This window comes from Rhinolophus sinicus, chromosome 16, assembly GCF_057876585.1.
Source record: "Rhinolophus sinicus isolate RSI-liver-muscle chromosome 16, RSI-T2T, whole genome shotgun sequence".
Taxonomy (NCBI): domain Eukaryota; kingdom Metazoa; phylum Chordata; class Mammalia; order Chiroptera; family Rhinolophidae; genus Rhinolophus; species Rhinolophus sinicus.
Window position 1 is genome coordinate 9,216,205 of NC_142516.1, and position 25,457 is coordinate 9,241,661.

Sequence of the window (25,457 nt, forward strand, 5' to 3'; positions counted from 1 at the left end):
TCTGGCCTGTAGTAGTTTAAAGCTGGAATTCTCAACTCTTGTTATGCATCTGAAACCTTCAGAGCCCTTTGCAAAACCTTCTACCCTTTTACCTGGCCCCAACTCCTGTGACTCTGTTTGGCTTGACCAGGTGGGGGGTGGGGTCAAGTGTCTGTATAATTCCAGGGTGTTGTCTGGGTGAGAACTACTACTTAGCAAGTTCTACCAGGTGTTTCTAAAAACAGCAGTTTCCTGCTGTCTTGCCATACCCTTATTTGCCTCTTCCTAGAGCCCACCATTTACACCTTTTTTAGCTGATTATTTTAGTATTTAACCATCATTTTTCTAAATAACCTACTGATATTGATATTTCTTGATTTTTCAGTTTTAGGCATTATGTATTAATATCCCATTATGGAAGAGAAATTTAGCTGTCTTTATTCTTGCTAGCCCCAACTCACATTTATACCTTATAATCCTTTTATCCACCTATAGAATTGTATCATAATTTTGATTCATTGAATACTATGGCTTATATTATTTTGACTATAAAATGCTTTTAACAGCTAAGTCATATGCTACACTTTTTCACTCCTATGCAACTTTCTACTTTTCTTGGAGCAGATAATTGTCTATTGTTGTTTTTTTGTGTGTGTTTTTTTCTGAACAGATCACTAATTCAACCCCAGTCTCCTCACCAGTTGTCTAAATCTTCTTTCAGATTGTTCAGATGCATTAGTCTCTTGATTTTATCTTTGTGATGAATTATCTGCCACAGTGTCTGAACTGATGCCCTCCACATGTGCTGCACAGCTGTCATCCCAGAATCTCTTCTCATTATCCTGGGAATTCGTCATCTCTCTTGTGTATTAGATCTCTGTTTCCTGAGTCCTTTGTCTTCCTCTTCGACACTTTGCTGTCTCGTTTTGGTGCAGAGTCTCGTATAGTAGCTTCCTGAGAAAGGGTGAACTTGAGGTAAAACATTGGAGGTCTTGCACTTCTGCAAATATCTTTTATTTACCCTCACACTTCAATGATGGTTTTGGTATAGATTAGAGATTTCCTATCAGAATTTGAAGATATTGCTGTATTGCATTCTATCTTCCAGTATGTCTTAAGAAGTACAAAGCATTCTAGTTCTGTATTCTTGTTTTAGTCCCTGGAAGCTTATAGGATCTTCGCTTTGTCTTTAGCGTTTTTCACCCTCTTAACAGCATGTCCTGGCCTTGGGTTATTTTTAACCGTGGTGCTTGGTATGTACTTGGTGATTTCTTTCAATCTGGAGACTCTGCCTGCTTTTTTTGAGTTGTTCCATTGATTTCCTCCCCTGCATTTTCTCTGTTCCATCTTTTGAGAACTTTTGTTATTGATATATTAGACTTTCTGGTCTAGTCATCTGATTTTCTTGCCCTTTGTTTTCCATCTTCTGGTCTTTTTGCTCTTTAGGAAATTCCCTTGCCTTTATTTTCTAGCCCTGCTAATTAAGATTTTTTATTTGTTTTTTAGATGTTTCTTCCATAAAGATATAGACGTGGGGTGGCCGGTTAGCTCAGTTGGTTAGAGCATGGTGCTGGTGGTACCAAGGTTGCCGGTTCGATCACCACATGGGCCACTGTAAGCAGCACCCTACTAAAAAAAAAAGATGTAGGTGTATTTGTATGTATAGAAAACACAGATGCATACACATGTATAATTATGTTGGTTTTTATCTGGTTGAAATACATTCGCTCCACTTTGAGAATATCAATGATCTTTTTAAAATTCTCCCTGTTTGGTATCTGTTTCTTTCATGTTGATTTGTTTCCATTTGTTTTTGCCTCTACTCGTATATGTCATTTTAGAGGCTTTCCTCAGAGTATTTTAAATTTTGCTTATCTACGCAGATATAAGAGTGGAAAACAATAAATGGTCCGAATCGCTAAGGTGTGGATCAGGCTTATCAGGCTAAGCTGCTCAGGGGGACGATCTGGCCGGTCTGTCTATGTGGTCTGGGCATAGTCACCAGAGCAGAATCAGCTATTCCGCCTGGAATATAAAAGTGTAACTATCAGCATTATGCTGTGTTTTCCCTAAAGTCTGTGTGTGTGTTTATATTTGTATACACACGGATCTTTATGTCCCCAGTGCCTCACACTTAGAAGTTTCTTAGTAAGTGTATGTTGAACGATTAGATGAAGATAGGCACTGTTATCCTTACTTGATAGTTGAGGAAACTTTGCCTATGGAGGTAAGTATCTTGCCTAACTGATTCCAGCAGCCTTTCTCATTCCAAAACCCAAGCTCTTTCCACACTTAGGAAAAGAGGAGCTTTGCATGCTTGTCTGAGCCTTATTTCAGAGGAGACTGATTGAAATGCCAAGATCTGTGTAACAAGTAAGGCCCACACTGTGGCTATCAAATTTCCACTGGGGAATAGGCAAGTGGAAATGGCGTTACCTGTAGCAGTGTGGTGGCGGGAGTTTAAAAGTCCCCAGTAATTTTGAACACTTCTTTTAGTTCTGCTTTCTTTTATTTGGAAGAAGGAAAAAAATTGAGTGTTTAAATAATTATGACAGAGCTGGATTCCTGCCAGTGAACATGACTTACACATTTGTCAGAACAGTCATATTTATCTAAACAGCGTCATCCTGTTTGACTGATGGCTGCAGATTGCTGCAGTCTATGAAGGCATTCGCTCTCCTAACCCATATGTAAGAGCTCTTCTGCCAGTCAGCCTCTCTCCTTCCATTTCTTTTTTGCTAGCACTTCTGAAAGACCATGTCTTTGTTTTTGGCATTCTACAGTTACGCTCTGATATGTCTAGGTTTTGTTTCTTTATAGTTAACCTACTGGGACTTGTTAGACTTCTTGAATTGGCAGGTTGGAGTTTTTCATTATTGCTGGGAAATTCTCAGCCATTGTATCTTTAAATATTGGCTGTGCTCCAACTTCTCTTCTGGAGCTCTGATTCTGTGTGTGCATATGCGCACAGAGGGTAACAAAAAAATGTATACACATTTTAAGAAAGGAAAAAACTATTAAAATTACACTGATGGTATCCATTTTGAGCACCTCTTGTAATTGCAGAAGTCAGACTTGACTTGTATTCATCTTTTGTTATCAATATATATTATTACAACTTTAATAGTCTTCCTTTCTTAAAATGTATGTGCAGTTTTTTGATACCCTCTGTATACAGCATTCTCACTTTCTCCCACATCTCTTGACCTCTCTTCTGTATTTTCCATCTTTTTGTTCATCTGGTTAAGATTTAGATAATTTCTTCTGATCTGTCTTTCCATTCATAAATTCCTTCTTCTGCTGTGACTAACTTGCTATGAAACCCATTTATTGAGCTTTCTATTGGTTGTGGTATTAATACTTTTCATTTCTAGAAGTTCTGTTTGGTTCTTTTTCAAATAATAATAATCCATTGCTCTTTTTATAGTTTCCTATTTTCTATTTCCAAGTTGTTCTTTATTTTTTTAACTTAATAAACATTCTTATTATTTATTATCTATCTGTTAATTTTTATACCTGAAATCTGCTTTTGCTGCTAAAGACTCCTTTTGCTATTTTTGAATCGTTGCAGGCTTAGTTATCTTTGACTAGTTCTTTTCATTATCCTTTGTGGGACATTCACTGAGCCCAAGAACGAGGGTACTTTCATCCAGAAAGGGTCTGCATTGCTAGATACCTGGAGGCACTCCCGTTTCAGGACCCTGTTTCGGGAATTACTTACCATAGGTTGTGTGAATTTGGGCTGGCTTCTAGTTACAACCCTCAGGGACTGTTTGTTTGATCTGCCTAGCACCAAGAAAATTTTCCTTGAAATCCCCTAAGGAGTAATAGTGGGGGAAAGGGAAGTGTGAAGTTTGGTTTTGGTTCATCGTGCACTAGGGGTGCAGCCCTTTGGGATTCTACTTTAACAAGGCCAGTTTTCTATTAGACTCCCATTTTAGGCAGACCCTGACCTCTGATCGTGTCCCCTTCTCAGGGTAAGGCCTTTAAATTCAAGTTGCTCGATTGCCTCAGAGCTAAAGAGAGCTGGAGTCAGCTCGTTTTCCCAGTCTCCTCTACTGGTTTTTCCTCATCTGTCGGACCTCAACATTGGAGTGCCCCTGGGCTCCAGCCTTGTTCCTCTGATTTTCCAATTACAGCTGACTCCCTTGATACCCTGTGTAGTTTCATGACTTTAATTACTATTGCTATGCTGACAGTTTCCAAATTTACATCTTCAGCCTAGAACTATCTCTGTTACTCCAGACTCAAATATAATCTATCTACTCCACATTTCTTAATTGGTAATGTAAATAGCGATTGCTAACTTAACATGCCCAAGACTGAATTCCTAGACCTCTTCTACCTCCAGCTTTCCCTTTATCAGTTCATTACTATTGTGCTTTTATAGCTGCCCCAGCCAAAATCCTTGGTTTCATGCTTGACTCCTCTTTCCCTCACACCCAACATTCATTGCAGTAAATTCTCTCAGCGCTAACTGATGTATACAGAATCTTACCACCTCCTCTGTCATCACCCTGGTCCATGCTTCTTATGGACCAGGACTCACCGCAGTAGCTTCCTAACCAATCTTCCTTCCCCTGCCTTCGCTCCCCTACAGCGTGTGCCTATAAGTCAGATCATGTCACTTCTCTACTCAGATCTCCAAAGGCTCCTCATTTCACTCAGAGTAAAGGCTTTCTGTTCACCTACCTCGCACACCTCCACCCTCTCAAATGCATCTCTGATCTCTCTCGCTGGTCTCTGATCATTCAGTTCTCTTCCGTCATACTGACCTTGCTGTGCCTCAGACATACCTGGTAGTCTTCTGCTTAGGATCTTTGTGTGCTGGTCTCCCTGCCCTGAATCCTCTTCCAGAGATACCAGCATCGTTCTTCTGATGTTTAATGGAAGCCTCTTCATAGGGTCTTCTGTTATTGCCCTATTTAAAATTATATGCCTCCCCAGCACTCTTTATCCACCTTTCTTAGTTTATTTTTCTATATAGTGCCATGTACTGTTCCAAGCACTTTGTAAATATTAACACATTTAATCCTCACACAATCCAATGTGTTACCTTTATTATCCCCATTTCTCTGATTAAAAAAACAAGGCAAAAAGAGGTTATTTGCCCAAGGTCATATACAACTAAAAGGTAGCTGAATTGAGATTTAAACACAATCTGATTGTAAAGCCTATGCTGCCAACGGTACTCTATACTGTTTTTCCATAGGTAGCACTTATCACCTTCTGTGAGTGTGTGTGTGTGTGTGTGTGTGTGTGTGTGTGTATAACTTATTCATTTTTTTACTCTGGGTCTCTACCTACCACCTCCACCCCCATCTAAATGTCAGCTACAGAGAGACAGGATGTTCTTTTTAAATCTGTTTTGTTTACTGCTATATCCCTAGCACCTAGAAAAGTGTCTAGTCCATAGGTTCAATGAGTATTTGTTGAAGAAAAGAGATCTTTAAAAAAGACACTATGTACTGTAAAATGTTTTAAAGTCTCAGTTAAATAGATAATTTCTAGGGAGAAAAATCTAATGAACATAAGAGGAAATCTAAAAAGCCCAGTCAGAGGGTATGAAATAGAGGAAAGTCATCATAGTTATCTCCCTTTCCCCACAAGAAAGGCTCTAGCCCTTTTTGGGTTCACCAGTAAATACTTTTAAACTTTTAGAATGCACTATTCCAGAGCAATGAAAAAGATCGGAATTATCTCATTCATGCCATAGCAATTAGGCCACAGGACACTTGTGTGACGTTCAGTATGCCCCTTGGTCTTCTCTCAGCCTCTTTTTCCTTCTCTGTAAAATAGATTGGCAATACTGATCTTAAAGGATTGTTAGTTAAGATTGCAGGGTAGGTAGGATCTAAGTAGCCTGGGATCGTCCTCGGAAAGTAGTTAGCACTCAGTAAGTGATAGGAATTATTATGATAGTGACACTATTTCGAGATAAAAATAGCACACACAAAAGAAAACTCTCCCCCAGATTAATTTATCATTATGGATTAGAAAAATATTAATAAAATACTAGTTAATAGGCCTGTTAATAAAATAATATACCAAAAGAGTTTATCTGAAACATGCATGAGGGTTAAGTATATAAAAATAAAACAATATTTTATACTATGTCAGTAGGGTAAATAAGACAAATCACATGCTTATCTCAATGGTCATTTTGTAAAACCTGATAAAATTCAGTACCCAGTCTTAAAGAAAAGAAAAAAAACTCAGCCTGAAATGAAGAGCTTCTATATTAAGTAGCTAACTATGTACCTAGAGTGAGGAACATTCAACGTATTCTTAATTAAAATGAGCAAGAGAAAGAGAAAGCCTTCTATTATCGTTGTGATTAACCTTGTTTTAGTCCTGACCAGAATTTTGTAGCATTCCCCAAATAAAACAGCAAAAAATGTTGTCCAGACTAGTAAGAGGTACAAATATTCAAAAGAAGGAGAGGAAAATCATTAATTATAGATAATATGATTTTATATTTAGAAAATTCAAAGGAATCACATAAATACTATTAATATGAATACAAATTCAGCAAAGTAGATATAGGTTGAATATACAAAAATCAATAGCAGTCTTATGTACGAGCTATAACAGGTTAAAGTTTCTTAAATATGTTTCATTTACATATATTTGCCACAATTTTTCTTAAATTTGATAGCATTGAATCATATAATCCCAAATCATATATGGGAGCAATTATGAGACATTCCCAAAACTTACAAGAAAATAAGATTATTCTATGAGAGTTAAACGATAAAATTAATTACTGAATGGGTTAGAACAGAGACATGACCCATCCTTAAAGAAACTATTTCCCAAGCCTAAAATTTTTTTTTTTTTAAAGATTTTATTGGGGAAGGGGAACAGGACTTTATTGGGGAACAGTGTGTACTTCCAGGCCTTTTTTCCAAGTCAAGTTGTTGTCCTTTCAGTCTTAGTTGTGGAGGGCGCAGCTCCGCTCCAGGTCCAGTTGCCGTTTTCTAGTTGCATGGGGCACAGCCCACCATCCCTTGTGGGAGTCGAACCGGCAACCTTGTGGTTGAGAGGACACATTCCAACCAACTGAGCCATCTGGGAGCTCAGCGGCAGCTCAGCTAAAGGTGCCGTGTTCAATCTTAGTTGCAGGGGGCGCTGCCCACCATCCCTTGCGGGACTCGAGGAATCGAACCGGCAACCTTGTGGTTGAGAGCCCGTGCTCCAACCAACTGATCCATCCGGGAGGCAGCTCAGTTCAAGGTGCTGTGTTCAATCTTAGTTGCAGGGGGTGGAGCTTACCATCCCTTGCAGAACTCGAGGAGTTGAACCGGCAACCTTGTGGTTGAAAGCCCACTGGCCTATGTGGGAATTGAACTGGCAGCCTTCGGAGTTAGGAGCACAGAGCTCTAACCGCCTGAGCCACCAGGTCAGCCCCCCAAGCCTAACATTTAACTGTAGTCTGATAGAAGGGAATCAAGAATTCCCCAAGATTACTCCAGGTTCAGTGACTCACTAGGAGAACTCATAGGTCTAAGCATACAGTGAGACTCACTACTCAATTTTTTTACAGTAAAAAGATACAGAGCAGAATCAGCAAAGGAAAAAGGCATAAAAAGGCACACAGGATGAAGACCAGAGAAAAGGAGGCACAAACTTCCAAGAGTCCTCTCCCAGTGAAGTCACACAGGACGTACTTAATCCCGAGCAACAAGAGAGACAACACGGGTGAACTGTCTACCAGGGAAGCTTACTCGGAACTCAGTGCCCAGGGTGTTTATTGGGGACTGATCGTGTAGGCACCCTGTGCCTGGCACACACCAAAATGCTCTTCTCCCAGAAGGAAAGCTGGTGTTCAGCCTCAACCATCGTGTTTGCACAGTCTAGGTAAAGTAAACCACTAATGGTGGGAACTCACCCAAATCTAATTTCCCAGAAGCCAGCCAAGGGCCAACCTTGTAAGCAAGCCTTTCAAAGGATAGCAGTCAGGTTAGTTATGCTAACTCTTTTTACACGGTAGTTAAAAAAAGAAATAATCAGGAGAGAAGCTGATCAGAAAGGAAGGGGAAACAAAGGAAACCTTGGGACTGCAGTGTGGAAGAATGCCTCAAGCTGCCTTATCTGAAAAATACTCCTTAATATCATTCAACTTACTCCCTTTGTTTTCATTTCAAGGAATTTCTAATTTATTTTTATTACGTGTTTAATTATTTTGTAGTGATATTCACAAAGTCACAAAATCGAAAAGGCATATTGTGAAATTTCTTTATCTCACCAAGTCCCAATTCACTCAGTTACTATCTCTCCCTGTAGGTAATCACTGTTGTCTGTTTCTTGTTTATCCTAGAAAAATTTTGAAAATGCATAGTTAAGCCAAAACAAATACATAGTCTTCAGTCTTCTTCACTACATAAATGATAGTAGCAGGCTATTCACAACTGTTCTGCGTCTTACTTTTTTTTACTACTAAGAAATGTTGGAGGAGAGAGGTCCAAGATGGCAGATTAGGTAAATGCTATACCTACTGTATCCCAGGAATACACCAAAATTGCAAATAAATTGTAGAACAGTCAACATCAAGAATCTTCTAAAAACTAGCTGAATAAAACCCCTATAACTAAGCATATAAAGAAGAGGCCACATGGAGACTGATAGGAGGGGCAGAAACACATAACAGGCTGACCCCAAACCCACAGATAGTGGTTGAACACTGAGAGGGACACCTTAGTGGCAGAGGCCTCCCCTGAAGAGGGAAGGGTCCCAGCCCCACGCCACACTCCCCTGCCCAGGGGCCCTGTGCCAGGAAGAGTTCCCATGGCATCTGGAAGTGAAAATCAGCAAGGATTTAGTCTGCCCATCTCAGTGGGGTGGAAGGAAGCTGGAAACGCAGACGCCCTCTGTAGAGCCAGAACATGGACTCTCTCGCTTGTGGGCACTCACCTGGTCTCTGGTGGAGGGGCAGCAGCTCGGGAGGCCTAGGGACATGTGGGGAAGAACTGAGTTGTGTGGCATTAGCAAGGGACCTGGAGGGACAGGAGCCATTGTCGTCCTGTGTGGATTCTGGCCTACAGGAGGGCGCCATCCTTTCAATGTTAAGCTCTCTCCCGAAGGGCCAAGTCTGAGACCGTATTGGTCTGTTAGAATCCGTGTGTGCGAACCAACTTGGTGACACCCTGGGTCCCCACCCCCCGCAAAGCTGCTGCTACATCACCTGGGAAACTCTGGACTGCTGGACTGCTGGCCCCACCCCACAGTCTGCGGAAGCCTGTTTGAAGGAACCTGGAAAATATTTGCTGATGGGTGGTAACCCAAGACCTGAGTCATACTTCTCTTGGGCAGCTCTCAGGAACCTGCCGGCCTGAGACGAGCGGTGGCTGGCCGTAGTGTTCTCAGGACAATTTTGCAGGTTTGTCGCTGACTCAGCACCAATGTGGGAGCCAAATGCATTGACTTTGTAGAAACCACTGACTACACCTGGAACCCTGCTCCTCCTACCTAGAACTGCATTGCCAGGGACACTCTGGGCACTTGGGTGGCTGACCCGCCTCACAATCCACAGAGGTCTTTTCCAGCAGCAGACAATCTGCAACAGCCTGGGGAAATTTTGGTAGTGAACAGTGACCCAAACATTGTGCCACAGCCACTGTGGGGCAGCCCTCAGAAATTTGCCAACCTGAGGTGGTGGGTGGCTGTGGTGTTCTCGGGGCGCTATGCAAGGTGGTCAAGGGCAGGCACTGGCATAAGAACTGAAACTACGTTAACTGTAAAAACCACCAGTCATGTCTTGTGACTCCCTTGTCCTCCACCTCGTCCACCTAGTGCTACATCGCCAAGGGCACTCTCAACACCAGGTCAACCAGCCTGGTCTGCACACCTAAGGAGGCTCTTTCAACAGCTGGACCTTACAGGCAGCTGGTGGATGGCAGTAGGTCTAGGGGCCCTGGTCCTTTGGCTAAGCTGCTGCAGGCCCCCTGTTGGTGGCAACCAGCCTCGGTTCACAACAAGGTCACCTCCATATGCTGCCAGGTCCAGCACAGGCAGCAACCAATCACATATATCTTTGTGGCTCCTACCAGGTAGCCACGAGCCGGTAATAGGCAAGACTGAAATTGACCTGCATGGGATCCCCTCCCAAGAGACATAACATACCTAGAGGCCACCTTCAGACCGTACCAGAGCACTACCTGGTTAGCCCCACAAGCGGCAAACCCAGAGTGGTTTCAAAAGGCACAAGAGCCCACTGGGGTATAGCTTCCTCTGAGGAGTCAACACAGCAACTCATACACTGTGGGCATAGCCAAGGCTCAATTTCAACAGGAGAACACTCAAGGTAAACTCCTGGAACACATGTACAGGAGATTAGGGAGACTGCACAATTGTACTACATAGGACAATACTACCTAAGGCCACCCAGCAATGACTGAAAGACATATGAGATCTACCTAATACGTAGAAGCAAACACAAAGCAGCAGCCAGAATGAGGAAACAAAAACACATGTCCCAAATAAAAGAACAGGAGAAACTTCCAGAAATGGAACTAAATGAAATGGAAGCAACCAACCTACCAGACACAGTTTAAAACACTGATTATAAGAATGTTTAAGGAATTTAGTGAGAATTTCAACAAAGAGATAGCAAGCATAACGAAGGACATAGAAACCATCAAAAATAACCAGTCAGAAATGAAGAATACAATAACTGAAATTAAGAATACACTAGAAGGAATCACCATCAAATTAGATGAACCAGAAGATTGAATCAGCGATTTAGAAGACAAGGTAGTAGAATACACCAATTAGAACAACAAAAAGAAAAAAGAATAAACAATGAAGATCGTTTAAGGGGCCTGTGGGACAACATGAAGCATCATACTGGTACCAGAGGAGAAGAGAGGGAGCAAGGGGTCAAGAACCTATTTGAAGAAATAATGACTGAAAACTTCCCTAACCTAATGAAGGAAATAGACATACAAGCCCCTGAAGCGCAGAGTCCCAAACAAAATGAACCCAAACAGGCCCACTCCAAGACATTGTAATTAAAATGGCAAAGGTTAATAAAGACAGAACCCTAAAAGCAACAAGAAAAAGACAACTAGTTACTCACAAGGGAGCTCCCATAAGACTATCAGCTGATTTCTCAACAGAAACTTTGCAGGCCAGAAAGGACTGGCAGGAAATATTCAAAATGATGAAAAACAAGAGCCTACAACCAAGACTACTCTACACAGCAAGGCTGTCATTTAAAATTGAAGGAGAGATAAAGAGCTTCCCAAATTAAATAAATAAATAAATAAATAAATAAATAAATAAATAAATAAATAAAGGAATTCATTACTACCAAGCCAGTATTGCAAGAAATGTTAAAAAATACTTCTTTAAACAGAAGAAAGGAGAAAATAAACAGTAATGAAAATAAAAAATATGAATAGTAAAATGGCAATACATATTTGTCTATCAGTAATCACTTTAAGTGTAAATGGAGTAAATGCTCCAATCAAAAGACATGGTAACTGAGTGGATAAGGAAGCAAGACCCATGCATTTGTTGTCTACAAGAAACCCACCTCAGATCGAAAGACACACACAGACTTAAAGGAATGGAAACAGATATTTCATGCAAACGGAAATGAAAAAAAAATGGGGGTAGCAATACTTACATCGGACAAAATAGACTTTAAAATGAAGACTATAGGGGGCCGGCCCAGTGGCTCAGGTGGTTGGAGCTCTGTGCTCCTGACTCCAAAGGCTGCCGGTTCAATTCCCACATGGGCCAGTGGGCTCTCAACCACAAGGTTGCCAGTTCGATTCCTTGAGTCCCGCAAGGGATGGTGGGCTCGGCCCCCTGCAACTAAGATTGAACATGGCACCTTGAGCTGACCTGCCTCCCAGATGGCTCAGTTGGTTGGAGCACCGGCTCTCAACCACAAGGTTGCCAGTTCTATTCGAGTCCTGCAAGGAATGGTGGGCAGCGCCCCCTATAACTAAGATTGAACATGGCACCTTGAGCTGAGCTGCCGCTGAGCTCCCAGATGGCTCAGTTGGTTGGAGCATGTCCTCTCAACCACAAGGTTGCCGGTTCGACTCCCACAAGGGATGGTGTGCTGCGCTCCCTGCAACTAGCAATGGCAACTGGACCTGGAGCTGAGCTGAGCCCTCCACAACTAAGATTGAAAGAACAACAACTTGAAGCTGAACAGCACCCTCCACAACTAAGACTGAAAGGACAACAACTTGATTTGGGGGGGGGGGGGGGGGAAGAAGAAGACTATAATAAGAGACGAGCAAGGACATTACGTAATAATAAAGGGATCGATCCAACAAGAGAACATAACCCTAGTAAACACCTATGCACCCAACATCGGAGCACCTAAATATATGAAACAAATATTGACAAAAATAAAGGCAGAAATCAACAGTAACGCAATCATAGTAGGTGACTTTAACACCCCATTGACACCAATGGACAGATCTTCCAGACAAAATCAACATGGAAACAGCAGCATTAAATGACACATAAGCCCAGATAGAATTCATTGATATTTTTAGAGCATTTCACCCCAGAGCAGCAGAATATACATTCTTTTCAAATGTACATGGAACATTTTCCAAGATAGACCACATGTTAAGTACAAAACAAGTCTGAATAAATTTAAGATTAAAATCGTATCACCTGTCTTCTATGACCACAATGGTATGACAGTAGAAATCAATAACAAGAAAAAAAAGCACTGAAAAACGCACGAAGACATGGAGATTCAATAACATGCTACAATAGCAAATGGGTCAACAATGTGATCTTGAAAGAATTCAAACAAATAAAAATGAAATACGATGGCCCAAAATCTATGGGACACAGTGAAAGCAGTGGTAAGAGGGAAATTCAGAGCAATGCAGGCCTACCTTAAGAAACAAGAAAAATCTCAAATCAACAGTCTATCTTTACAGCTAAGGGAACTGGAAAAAGAACAGCAAAATAAGTCCAAAGTGAGTACAAGAAAGAAAATAATAAAGATCAGAGAGAAAATAAATGAAATAGAGACAAAAAACAAACAAAACAATCACTGAAACCAAGAGCTGGTTTTTTGAAAAGATAAACAAAACTGACAAACCTTAACCAGACTCATCGAGAAATAGAGAGAGAGGACCCAATAAATAAAATCAGAAATGAAAGAAGAGAAGTGACAACTGACACCACAGAAATACAAAAAAAGAATTAAGAAAATACTATGAGCAACTATATGCCAACAAATTAAACAATCTGGGAGAAATGGGTCAATTCATAGAAGCATACAATCTTACAAGGCTGAATCAAGAAGAAACAGAAAATCTGAACCGACTAATTACTACCCACAAAATTGTCAGTAATCAACAAGCTCCCAACAAACAAAGTCCGGGACTAGATGGCTCCACAGGTAAATTTTACCAAACATTCAAAAAAGAATTAACACCTATTCTCAAACTATTCCAAAAAATACAGGAAGAGGGAAGGCTCCCAAGCTCATTTTATGAGACCACCATTATCCTGTTTCTAAAACCAGACAAAGATGTTACAAAAAAAAGAAAATTGTAGGCTAATATCCCTAAGGAACATAGATGCAAAAATCCTCAATAAAATATTAGCAAACCTAATTCAGCAATACATTAAAAAGATCATACACCACAATCAAGTTGGATTCATTCTTGGTACGTAAGCTTGGTTCAATAGCCGCAAATCAATTAACATAATACACCACATAAAATGAAAAATAAAAATCATGGTCATATCAAAAGATGCAGAAAAAGCATTTAATAAAATCCAGCATTTTCATCATTTATGATAAAAACTCTCAGCAAAGTGGGAATAGAGGGAACATGTATCAACATAATAAAGGCCATATATGACAAATCTACAGCTAATGTGCTCAATGGGGAAAAGCTAAAAGCTATTTCCCTTATGATCGGGAACAAGACAAGGATGCCCACTTTTATTCAGCAAAGTACTGGAAGTTCTAGCTACAGCAATTAGACAAGAAAAATAAAAGGCATCCAAATTGGAAAGGAGGAAGTAAAATTGTCATTATTTGCAGATGACATGATACTACATGTAGAGAACCCCAAAGATTCCATCAAAAAACTTTTAGAACTGATAAGAGACTTTAGTAAATTTGCACAATACAAAATTAATATTCAGAAATTGGTTGCATTTTTATACTCCAATAATGAACTATCAGAGAAATTAAGAAAATCTCATTTACAATTACATCAAAAGAAATTTTAGGAATTAACCAAGGAAGTAAAAGACCTGCACTCAGAAAATTATAAGACATTGAAGAGAGAAATTAAAGGAGATACAAAGAAATGGAAACATACGATGCTCATAGATAGGTAGAATTAATATAGTTAAAATGTCCATACTACCCAAAGCAATATATAGATTCAATCTCTATCAAAATACCAATGGCATTTTTCACAGAACTAGAACAAATAATACTATAATTTATATGGAACCAAAAAAGACCCTGAATAGCCGTGGCAATCCTGAGAAATAAGAACAAAGCTGGAGGTATTACGATACCTGATATCAAATTATAAGGCTGTAGTAATCAAAACAGCATGGTATTGGCATAAAAACAGATACGTAGATCAATGGAACAGAATAGAGTCCAGAAATAAATCCATGCCTATATGGTCATTTAATCTATGACAAATGAAGCAAAGATTTATATTGAGGTAAAGACAGTCTGTGTAATAAATGGTGGTGGGAAGACTGGATAGACATTTGCAAAAAAATAAAACTGGACCACCTTCTCAAACTGTATACAAGAATAAACTCAAAATGGATTAAAGACTTAAAAATAAGAACTGAAACCATAAAACTCCTGAAAGAAAATACAGGCAGTAAACTCTCAGACGTTACCCTTAGTAATATTGTTACTGATATATCTCCTCGGGCAAGGGAAGCAAAAGGAAAAATAAACAAGTGGGACTATATCAAACTAAAAACGTTTTTCATAGCAAAGGAAATCAACAAAACAAAAAGACATCCTGCTGAATGGGAGAAGATATTTGCCAATGATACATCTGCTAAGGGGTTAATATCCAAAATTTATATTAAAAAAACAAACTCATACAACTCAACACCAAAAAAACAAACAATTCAGTTTAAAAATGGGCAGAGGACATGAAAAGACATTTCTCCAAAGAAGACATACAGATGGCCAGTGGACATATGAAAAGATGCTCAACATCACAATCATCAGAGAAATGCAAATTAAAACCACAATGAGATACTCCGGTCAGAATGGTTATCATCAGTAAATCAACAAACAAGTGCTGGTGAGGATGTAGAGAAAAGGGAACCCTGTGCACTGTTGGTGGGATTGCAAATTGGTGCAGCCACTATGGAAATCAGTATGGAGGTTCCTCAAAAAATTAAAAATAGAACTACCTATGACCCAGCAATTCCACTCCTGGGTATTATCCAAAGAAATCCAAAACATTAATTTGAAAAAATATATGCACCTATTTTTACTGCAACACTATTCACAGTAGCCATCATGTGGAAACAACCGAAATGCCCATCAGTAGATGATTGGATAAAGAAACTTTGGTACATTTATACAATGGAATATTACTCTGCCATAAAAAAGAATCAAATTTTACTATTTGCAACATCATGGATGGACTTAGAGGATATTATGCTAAATTAAATAAGTCAAACTGAATAAGACAAATACCATATGATCTCACTTGTATGTGGAATGTAAACAGTAAACAAGCCAACGAAACAAAGAAATAGACTTACAGATACAGAGAAAAAAACTGATGGTTGGTACATGAGATGGTGGTTGGAGATCGGGAAAAGGTGAAGGGATTAGAAAATATCAATTGGTAGTCACAAAACAGTCATGGGGATGTTAAATATAGTATGGGGAATATAGTCTGTAATGTAAAGACTAGTGTGTCAGATGGGTATTGGACTTATGGGGGCAATCACTTCATAGCAGTATATAAATACCTAACCACTGCACAGTACACCTGAAACTAATAAACTAATATTCAATGTCAACTATAATAAAGTATATACTTGTATAGTCACGGGATGTAAAGTACAGCATAGGGAATATAGTCATTGGTATTGTAATAGCTATGTACGATGTCAGGGGGTAATAGATTTGGGGGGCTATCATTTTGTGATGGGTATAAATGTCTAATCATTATGTTTTTTTGTACACCTGGAATTCATAAAAAAAAAGGAAAATTGTCCTCATTCTTTTTTATAGCTGCATAGTGTTCCATTGTATGGTTATGCCATGATTTATTCTTATCAGTCTCTTCTTGCTGGTCATTTGTTTCCAGTCCTAATACTGTTGCTAACAATGCTGCAAGGAATAACTGAGGACTTAATGATATTTTCACGTATTTGAGAGTATATTCATATGGTATGAAATACCATATGAAGTTGTGAAATTGCTGTGTTAATGGAATATGCATTTGAATTTAATAGATACTGCCAAATTGTCTTCTAAAAAGTTTATACCAACTTATATTCTTACCATTTACATGTTAGTGTTTATTTCCCCATATTTTTGCCAACAGTGTATATTCTCAAACTTAGAAATTTTACTAAACTAAAAGGTTAAAAAATGAAGATTTGGTGTAGCTTTGATTTTTATTTATTTTATTACTAGTAAAGCTGCGTATCTTTTCTTGTATTTGAGCCAAATGTATGCCCTTTTCTGGGAATTCTCTTTCACCCATTTTTCTATTGGGTCAGCGGTCTTTTTCTTATGGAGTTGGAAAAGTCCTTTCTATATTAAGGAGATTAATCCTTTGTAATGTGAGTTGCATATATATTCCCCAGTTCATCATTTGGCTTTTGAGTTAGTTTATGGCTATATTTTACTATGCACAAGTCTTTGATTTTTGAACTGGGTTTATTAATCTTAGTCATAATAGTTAGGAAGATCTTCTAGGTTACAAAAATCCTTATTTTACGTTTTCTTTCAGCACTTTTTTTTACATTTAAATCTTTGACATATTTGGAATTTGGCCTTGCATCTGGTGTGAAGTATGGAGTCACCTTTTTCCTACATGTCTATCCAGTTTTTCCTACCAGTTTGAACTGTCATCTTTATCACTATACTCAAGTCCAATCTGTTTTGGGGTCTAATTCTGGACTCTTCACTCTCTTCCATTGGCCTTCTACCTACTCTTATGCTAGTGCCACATATTTTAATTACTGAGACTTTAAAGTATGTTTTAATATTTGATGAGTCTTTTTCTCCGTCTTTGCTCTTCTTTTTCAGAGTTTTCCTGGCTAATCTACTTTTTCCATGTGAACTTTATGATTATTTTTTTCAGTTGCAGGAAAAAATCTGGCTATTTTTATTGAGGTTGGTTTAAATTTTAACAAATTAGTATAATGATATTAGTATTAGTATTATACTAATAACATATTAGTATAATCTTTAGAATGGGTTTCTCTCTAAGAATATAATGTGTCTTTCCATTTGTTCTAGGCTTAATTTTTATGATTCAGGAGTGTTTTTTAGTTATTGATGTTTTTTTCACTTCTTAATAAGTTTACTTTTAGGAGTTTTACCAAACAGTTTATAATTTTATTTCCCACATAGATCTGCCTTTAGGGAAAAGATATCCTTAATTATGCAAAGAGTATTCTAGTTTGAGTGTCAGTTTAATTCTCCCTGTAAATTAACACTTTGACATTGTTTTTATACATCATTCGTGTTTCCCCGAAAATAAGACCTAGCCGGACAATCAGCTCTAATGCATCTTTTGGAGCAAAAATTAATATAAGACCCGGTCTAATTTTTGCTCCAAAAGACGCATTAGAGCTGATTGTCCGGCTAGGTCTTATTTTCGGGGAAACACGGTAATATGATTCCCAGTGAGATGGATCCACCCTTCACAGACCAGTAAGTTAGAGCCTGTGAGGCTGAGAGCCAGATCCTAGCTCTTGGAAAAATACCCCCTGTGAATACACCTTCACTAATGGGTGGCTTCTTGGTGGGAAGCCTGATGACTCCTCCTCCCTCTTCTCCCCCCCCCCCCCCCAACACTACAACCATATCCATGCCTTTGTTTTTAAAATCAATAGTTCACTTAGTAAATGTCACTATGTTAAGAAAGCCTGTTATGCATAGTAGTTATGCATGAATGGCAGTCTCTTCAGCTGTTACTGATGTTTCTGCAGCTGCTATGAGTCAATGGGTCCGATCTATACATTAATGATGTGCTTTGGAAAATTACTATCTTTGGTCAAACCTTTAATGAATGTTTTAAATTCTTATATATTACAGAATTTCACAAACTTATTTGGACAGCCATTAGTCTGCTTGCTTTCTCCTACAGCATATCCAAAAGCTTTACAAGGTATGTGCTGTCATTACCTCTTATACCCATAGGTTGCAAATAAACACTGTCTACGTTTTAAATAATACTGACCTTTGTCCCCCCCACCGATAATGATCACAGGCGGCATTACAGTGTTTAGTGGGGCAGGTGTCAGTCTGAAACCAATCCAAAGGTCTGGCCAACCACCAGACTTCTCGAATGTGCTACCATTAGGCCTTGAGATAATTCTCAAATAAATGGCAAAGCATGCCTGAGAAAAGGGTGGTTTTGGTCCCTTGCTCTTGGGGAACTCATGATTTGTGAATTTTAAAATTTGTTTTGCAGCTCTTTGTTTTCGTGAGTTCGTCCTCATCCATCTACCTTGATTTCCTGTATCTCTGGCTACATATTTTAGGCATCTTTTAAGACTGAAGATTTCTGGTCTGGAAAACTTCTCAGCCTATGCATAAGAGTTAGGATACCCTAAACTGGCGCAATTTAAAGGGTTGCTTTTATTCACACTTTTACCATGTTGTATATTTTTTTAAATAAACGAACCTCTTCTCAGTGTGCCAGAGAGACATTTCTCAAATGATTGAGAAGTGAAAGACCTTTTTGTCTTTAATAATTTGTCCTTAATCAGCAACACAAAATCTGGTTCTAACTCGCAGTCGTTAAGCTAGGTAAAGTACTAAACAAACCTTAACCCTGTTTTAGCAGTACTTGTCACTGTTTCACTATCTCCCTGACTGTGAATAGTGCTGATGTCTCTCTGTGGGAGATGGCATTTTACTGCTACTTCCCAGCCAGAAGTCCTGTCTGCTGACATAGTTTGACACAGGAAGTGATGGTCAGCAGTTGAATGCCTGAGAGAAGCTGGAGACTTTTCACCGTTGTTTTAAGGTAAGTTCTGCTATTTAACAGGGAAGAACATGTAGAAATAGTAAGTTCATGTATCCAAAAGTCAAATTACTAAGGGATAGAACTTACCTTCAAACAACGGTAAAATTCTCCTGCTTTGAGGACTCGGTTAACCTGTTGCTTATCATTTCTGGAGAAATATGACCCCTTCCAATTACTTGAGAGTACTTTTTGTTATCAATTTGTCCTGTCAAGAGGCAGCTTTATTTAAAATAGCATGGTCTAATGGGTTAGTACCAAGGTTATTTGGTCTGAAAGGCTTTATTATACCGGGGGTGCCATTGGGGGTACCAAAAAAATGTTTATACATGATTTGTATTCAAACTTTTGCTATTGGTATATATTGAGTATTACAGTTTTAATCCAGTTTTTTTCTTTCTTAAAATGAGTATACTTTTTTTTGGCACCGTCTGTATATGGAGTAATAACAGACTCGGGAGGCAGACTGAATTTGAATCCCAACTCAGTCACTTACTAGCTATGTGACCTTGGGAAGTCACTTAGCCATTCTGTGCCTCAGTTTATTTCCTATCAAATGTAGATAATAGTAGTATACTTACCTCGTAGAATAATTCTGTGTATATAATAAGTATTCAATATGTGCCAACTATCATTATTACTAATATGCTTGGTTGTAATATATGTCCTCAGTATTTTTTAGTCCAGTATCCTATCTTTTGTGCTATAAAGTTTAGACCTCTAATCCCGAAGTGTTCCTGTCTGGGCACCAAACTAGCAAATACCTAAGTATTTGGAATGTCAAATTATATTCCTGTGCCTCTGGTATCTAAAGTCTACAGTTTTCTCTTTAACCAAGAGTTACTTCATTCATCCAACAAACATTTATTCAACATTTATTTATCAGGTAGGCATTAGAGATGACACTGACCAGACAAACAGTTATACTTCTCACAGAGCCAACTGCCTGGTAGAAGATGTAGACAACCTAACAATTACTGTAGGTGCTATTAGTGTTTCATACAAGAAAGCATATGGAACGCCTAGCCAGACTTTGAGAATGAAGAAAGTGGATGAAATGCTGTCTAAAGTGGTGTTGAAGGATATGTAGAATTAGGTGGGGATGGGAAATGGTTGAAAAAGAGTATTCTAGCAGAGAAATGGCATGTAAGCAATGAGATATAAGTGCTCTGAGATGAGAGTTTATGGAACATTTAGAGAAATTAAAGTAGTTCCTGGTAGAGTTTGGGATTGTGTGACTGAATTATGAAAAGTCTTTTATGATTTGTTAAGAGACTTAAATGGAGGACAATGGGTTGCCATCAAAAGATTTTAAACAGAGCAGTAACACGAAAGAGTATCAGTTAACCTTGTATACAATCAGTTGCAGAAGAGCAGTAGGGAGATGGTGGCTGGAGTGGGAAAAATGGATGGTTAGCTGACTTCAAAGGATACTAAGCCCAGAGAACCAGCAGGACTTGGTGATGGATGTGGTGATGGTGAAAAAATAAGGGAGAGGAAGAACGCAGGAATGGATGTGCAGGTTTCTGGCTGAGGTCTGGTGGAAATAATGATACTGGATAAGAAGTACATTTATAAGAGAACAAAGGGGAAGATTTTGTTTCCAATTTTTGACATGCTGTGTTCAAAGTTAACTTTGAGACTTAGATTGACTATACCGTGTTTCCCCAGAAATGAGACTTAGCCGGACAATCAGATCTAATACGTCTTTTGGAGCAAAAATTAATATAAGACCTGGTATTATACTAGTTTTTGCTCCAAAAGACGCACTAGAGCTGATTATCCGGCTAGGTCTTACTTTCGGGGCAACACGGTAGTAGTTTAGAGAAACTCTTAACCAACAAAAATATAATGGGAGTCACCTATGTAATTTTAACTTTCCTAGTAGCCCCATTTTTTTTTTAAGTTTGTTTTTCCAGGACCTATCAGCTTCAAGTCAAATATTTGTTTCAATCTAGTTGTGGAGAGCACAGCTCACACTGGCCCATGTGGGGATCAAACCGACAACCTTGTTGTTAAGAGCTCTACGCTCTAACCAACTGAGCTAACCAGACACCCCCATAAGAGCCACATTTTTTTACAAAAGAGAAAGAAGTTGGTGAAACTACTGTGAACAATGTCTGTTTGTACTGAGGCTTTGACATCCCGTGTGTATTTTACACTTCATAGTGTTTCTCAATTTGAACCAGTCACATATTAGTTCTGAGCTTAAGGAGCTCCATCTAGGCTGCAGATAGAGAAAGGGGAATCAGGAGGTATATAAATGATAATTGAAATTATGGGAATAGGTGAGAGCAGCAATGTATAGTGCCAAAGATAGAAAATATTGATATTTAAGGGATAGACAGAGAAAGAGCAACTAACGAAAGACTGAAAAAGCTTGGCCATTCTGGTACTCGTCAGAGAATTCTGTCTGAACTGCCTGTGACCCAGCCCTTCCATATTTGTATGAATTTTTTTAGTTGGGGCGGGAAAGCAAAGGAATATGTTCATTTTCCATTTCTGTTAAGTTTATTAGGCTCTAAAGTTTGTTCAGCAGTATTACCTGGGATATGTTTTTGTAGTTCCATGCAGAATCTACTTTGTCGAATTATGATTTAATGATAGAGCTTTAATTTTATACATTATCAGTGTATTAAAATGTGCCTCAAATGCATCTCTTATCTTTTGCAAAACTGTTGTCTGTATATATAAAACATGTTTGTTATTACAGATCAATCTCAGCGAGGTAGCCTCTTCACTCTCTTTTTGAACAATCCTCTAATGGCCTTCCTATTTGTCTCTGGATTGTCAAGCATGCGTAGAGGCCTATGGGAAAAGTGTCAAGAATATCTTCGAAAAATCAACCGCGATATTGCCCAGCTACTGACCCATTCACGTTCAATAGGTACCCTACTAATCTAACTGCACACTTAACAGAAATTATATAATGGTTTAGAATTGTTTAAATTGAATTGTTTGAATTCTTAAAGGTATTTGTTGAAGGCAGGAAAGTTGAGAAGGTTTTCCTGAACTTTTCTTCCCCTTTAAAAATGTATTTTCTGTTGAAGCATCCTTTTGCTGTCACCTTTCTCCTCTTTGCAGATCAGGCATTCCTCCAGTTTTTTGGAGATGAATTTCTTCGCTTGCTTCTCACAAGATTTGTCTTTTGTTCAGCCACCATGAGGATGCACAAGATTTTTCGGGTAGGCAAAAAATATTATAAAAGAAATATTTAAGTATTTAAGAATCATGTATTACATTTTACCTGTATTAAATACTTTGAATAAATCCAAAATAATATTCACAAATTACTGTGTAAGGTATAAAGATGAACAATGTAATGCATATCTGAGTACCTACCACCCAATTGAAGAAATGGAACATTTTCATTACCTTTGAGGCCCCTCTGCAGGTCTTCCCTGATCCTGTCTCCCTCTCAAATGAAACTAAAATCCTGACTTTTATCACTTGCGTTCACTTTTCTTTCAAGTTTTGCCACATGGATATGTATTCCTACACAGCATATTGGTGGATCCATATTGTGTGTAGTCTTCCCCAGCTTTCTTTTTTACACTCACTATTATATTCCTGAGATGGAGCCATGTTGGTGGCTGACTGTAGCTTTCATCATTCGTTTTCACCACTACGTAGGATTCCATTGTTTGACTGTGTATCTGTTTGACTCATCTCTTCTACTGATAATGGACATTTGGGTTGTTTCCAGTTTTTTAGTATTATAAACAGTACCACTGTGAAATCTCCCACCAGTTTCTTGGGACACATATATAAGACTTTTTCTGGCGAAAAGACTGGCAATTCTAGTACTCATCAGATAATTCTGTCATGAAGTGTCTGTGATCTGCAACTTGCCATATTCAGATGAAATGTGTTAGTTGGAGGGAAAAAAGCAAAGGAATATTTTATAGGGGAATGAATGCAAGGTTAGATGATTTAGGCATATTCAACTTTACTAGGTAATGCCAAACATTTTGCAAAGTGGTTGTATCAATTTACACTCGCACTAGCACTGTGTTAAGAGTTGCTATAGTTCTAATCCAGGCCAACATTTGATGCAGTCATACTTTATATTACATGCCAATCAGGTGGATGTAAGACAGTAGCTCATTTCCGGGATTACTTTTGAGGTTGAGCAACTTTTCATGTATTTTATTCTGTGTTCTTTATGAAGAGTGAGTTAAAGTCTTTTGTCTGTTTTGCTCTAAGTTGTTTGTTTCTGTGTATTCAATTGGGGACATAACACTACTCATTGAGGTTTTAAAAATTGTAGCCATTTTATTTTCCATTTTTATAAGTAACATTTGGGTCTTTCTCAAATAGGCCCAAACATTTTTAAAAGTCTTTTGCAACTGTTAGTTTTAAAATGTTATTTTTCCCATTTATTATTATAATTTTAAAATATTAAAGAATAGTACAGTGAAAATCCATATACGTACTAACTAGATTCTACAGTTAACAGTTTGGTATATTTGCTTTCTCCTGTATTTGTCCATTTATCTATCTCTCTTTCCATTCATCATTTCATCTCATTTTTTGACACAATTTGAAGTAAATTGTGGACATCAGTAGGGTTTATCCCTCAACACTTCATCACACATATAAATAACTGGAAATTTCATAGATAGATAGATAGATAGATAGATAGATAGATAGATAGATAGATAGATAGATAGATAGACAGATAGATACATAGATAGATACATAGACAGAGATAGCTAGCTATCTATATTTACTTCTTTTTTAAGGTAAAGTTTACACACAGTGAAATGCACAAAACTATAGTGTACCATTCAATGAGTTTTGACAAATACATACACCTGTGTAACAAACCCCATTTGTGTTATACAACATAGCACCATTCCAAAAAATTGTCTCCACACCATTTTTCATTCAGACCCCAGAAGCAACTCCCTTTTCACTATTTTTCACTATCAATTAGTTTCTCCTCTTCATGAACTTGAATTATACAGTGTAAACCTTCTTTGATCAAGCATATTGTCCTTGAGATTCATCCATGTTGTTTCATGTATAAGTACGTAGTTCATTCCTTTTTATTACCAGGTAGTATCCATTGTCGAATATACCACAGTTTATTTAGCCCTTTTCCTTTTGATGAACACTTGGGGAGTTTAAAATTTTTGACTCTTAAATAAAGTGGCTATGAACATGCTTGTACAAGTCTTTGCACAGACTTATGTTTTGAAGTTTCTTGGTCACGGGGTATGTATATGTTTAGTTTTATAAGAAACTGCCAGACTCTTCTCAAAGTAGTTGTACCAGCCAACAGCATGTGAGAGTTTCTCTATATCATTGCCAACACATGGTGTCCATTTTAACCACTGTGGTGGATTTATAGTGGTTTCTCATTGTAGTTTTAATTTGCACTTCACTGGTGAATGATGATATTGGACATCTTTTCCCATGCTTATTAGCTATATTTTATTCCATTCTGTGGCTTGCCATTTTTTTTTTTTTTTTTTTTTGGTTTTTCCCCTTCTTCCGCCTCCCCCTGCCCCCTTCGGGTTCAAGCCATTATTTCTCAGTCTAGTTGTGTAGGACACACAGCTCCCTGGCCCATGCTGGTATTATGAACCTTGCGTTACCCCCTTCACCACCACCCCCCCGAAGCAGTGGGTGGGCCGTTCACAGCAGCTCTGGCTGGCTGCTGGCCACTCTCTGCAGCACAAGGCAGCACACAGCAGCCTACAGCCACTCACACTGGCTGCTGGTCTACTCATGCCGACTCCGGTGAGCCAACCACCTGAGCCACTGGGGGGTAGTTTTTATTTTTTCTAACCGTAGCTTTTGAAGACTAAACTTGTAAAATTTTGATGAATTTTCAATTAATCAGTCTTTTCCTTTGGTGGTGTGTGTTTTATCTAAGAAATCTTTGCCTATCCCAAAGTCACAAAGATCTTTTTCCCCATTTTCTTGTAGGAGTTTTATAGTTTTAGGTTTTACATTTAGGTCTATGCTATATTTTGAGTTAATTTTTGTTTACAATGTAAAGTAAGAGTTTAAGTTTTCTTTAATATGGATGTGAAATTGTTCTAGTGTCATTTATTGAAAAGATTATTCTTTCCTACTTGAGTCATTTTTGTTACTTTTTTGAAAATCAGTCAACCATATATGTACAGGGATATTTCTGGACTCTAAATTGCTTCATTGATAACATTTTTCTCCAATACACTTACTGCCTTTATTGTAGCTTTATAGTAAGTCTTGAAATCTTGTAGTATGAATGCCCATCCCCTAAGATTTTTTAAGTGG

General features: G+C 38.4%; 1 protein-coding gene across 4 annotated transcripts in view; it reads left to right on the top strand.

Annotated features, from left to right (window-relative positions):
* Positions 1–25,457, top strand: part of SCAI (suppressor of cancer cell invasion) — a 119,568-nt gene that overhangs the window by 84,932 nt on the left and 9,179 nt on the right. For 3 of the 4 annotated variants that reach the window (XM_019728557.3, XM_074331003.2, XM_019728559.3), the window contains 3 exons: positions 18,254–18,326; positions 21,901–22,074; positions 22,272–22,372. In XM_019728557.3, the coding sequence (XP_019584116.1) occupies positions 18,254–18,326; positions 21,901–22,074; positions 22,272–22,372 (348 nt within the window). Of the gene's footprint in view, positions 1–18,253; positions 18,327–19,046; positions 19,191–21,900; positions 22,075–22,271; positions 22,373–25,457 lie in introns of those variants that run through there. The other variant, XR_002137097.2, reaches the window with a different exon arrangement.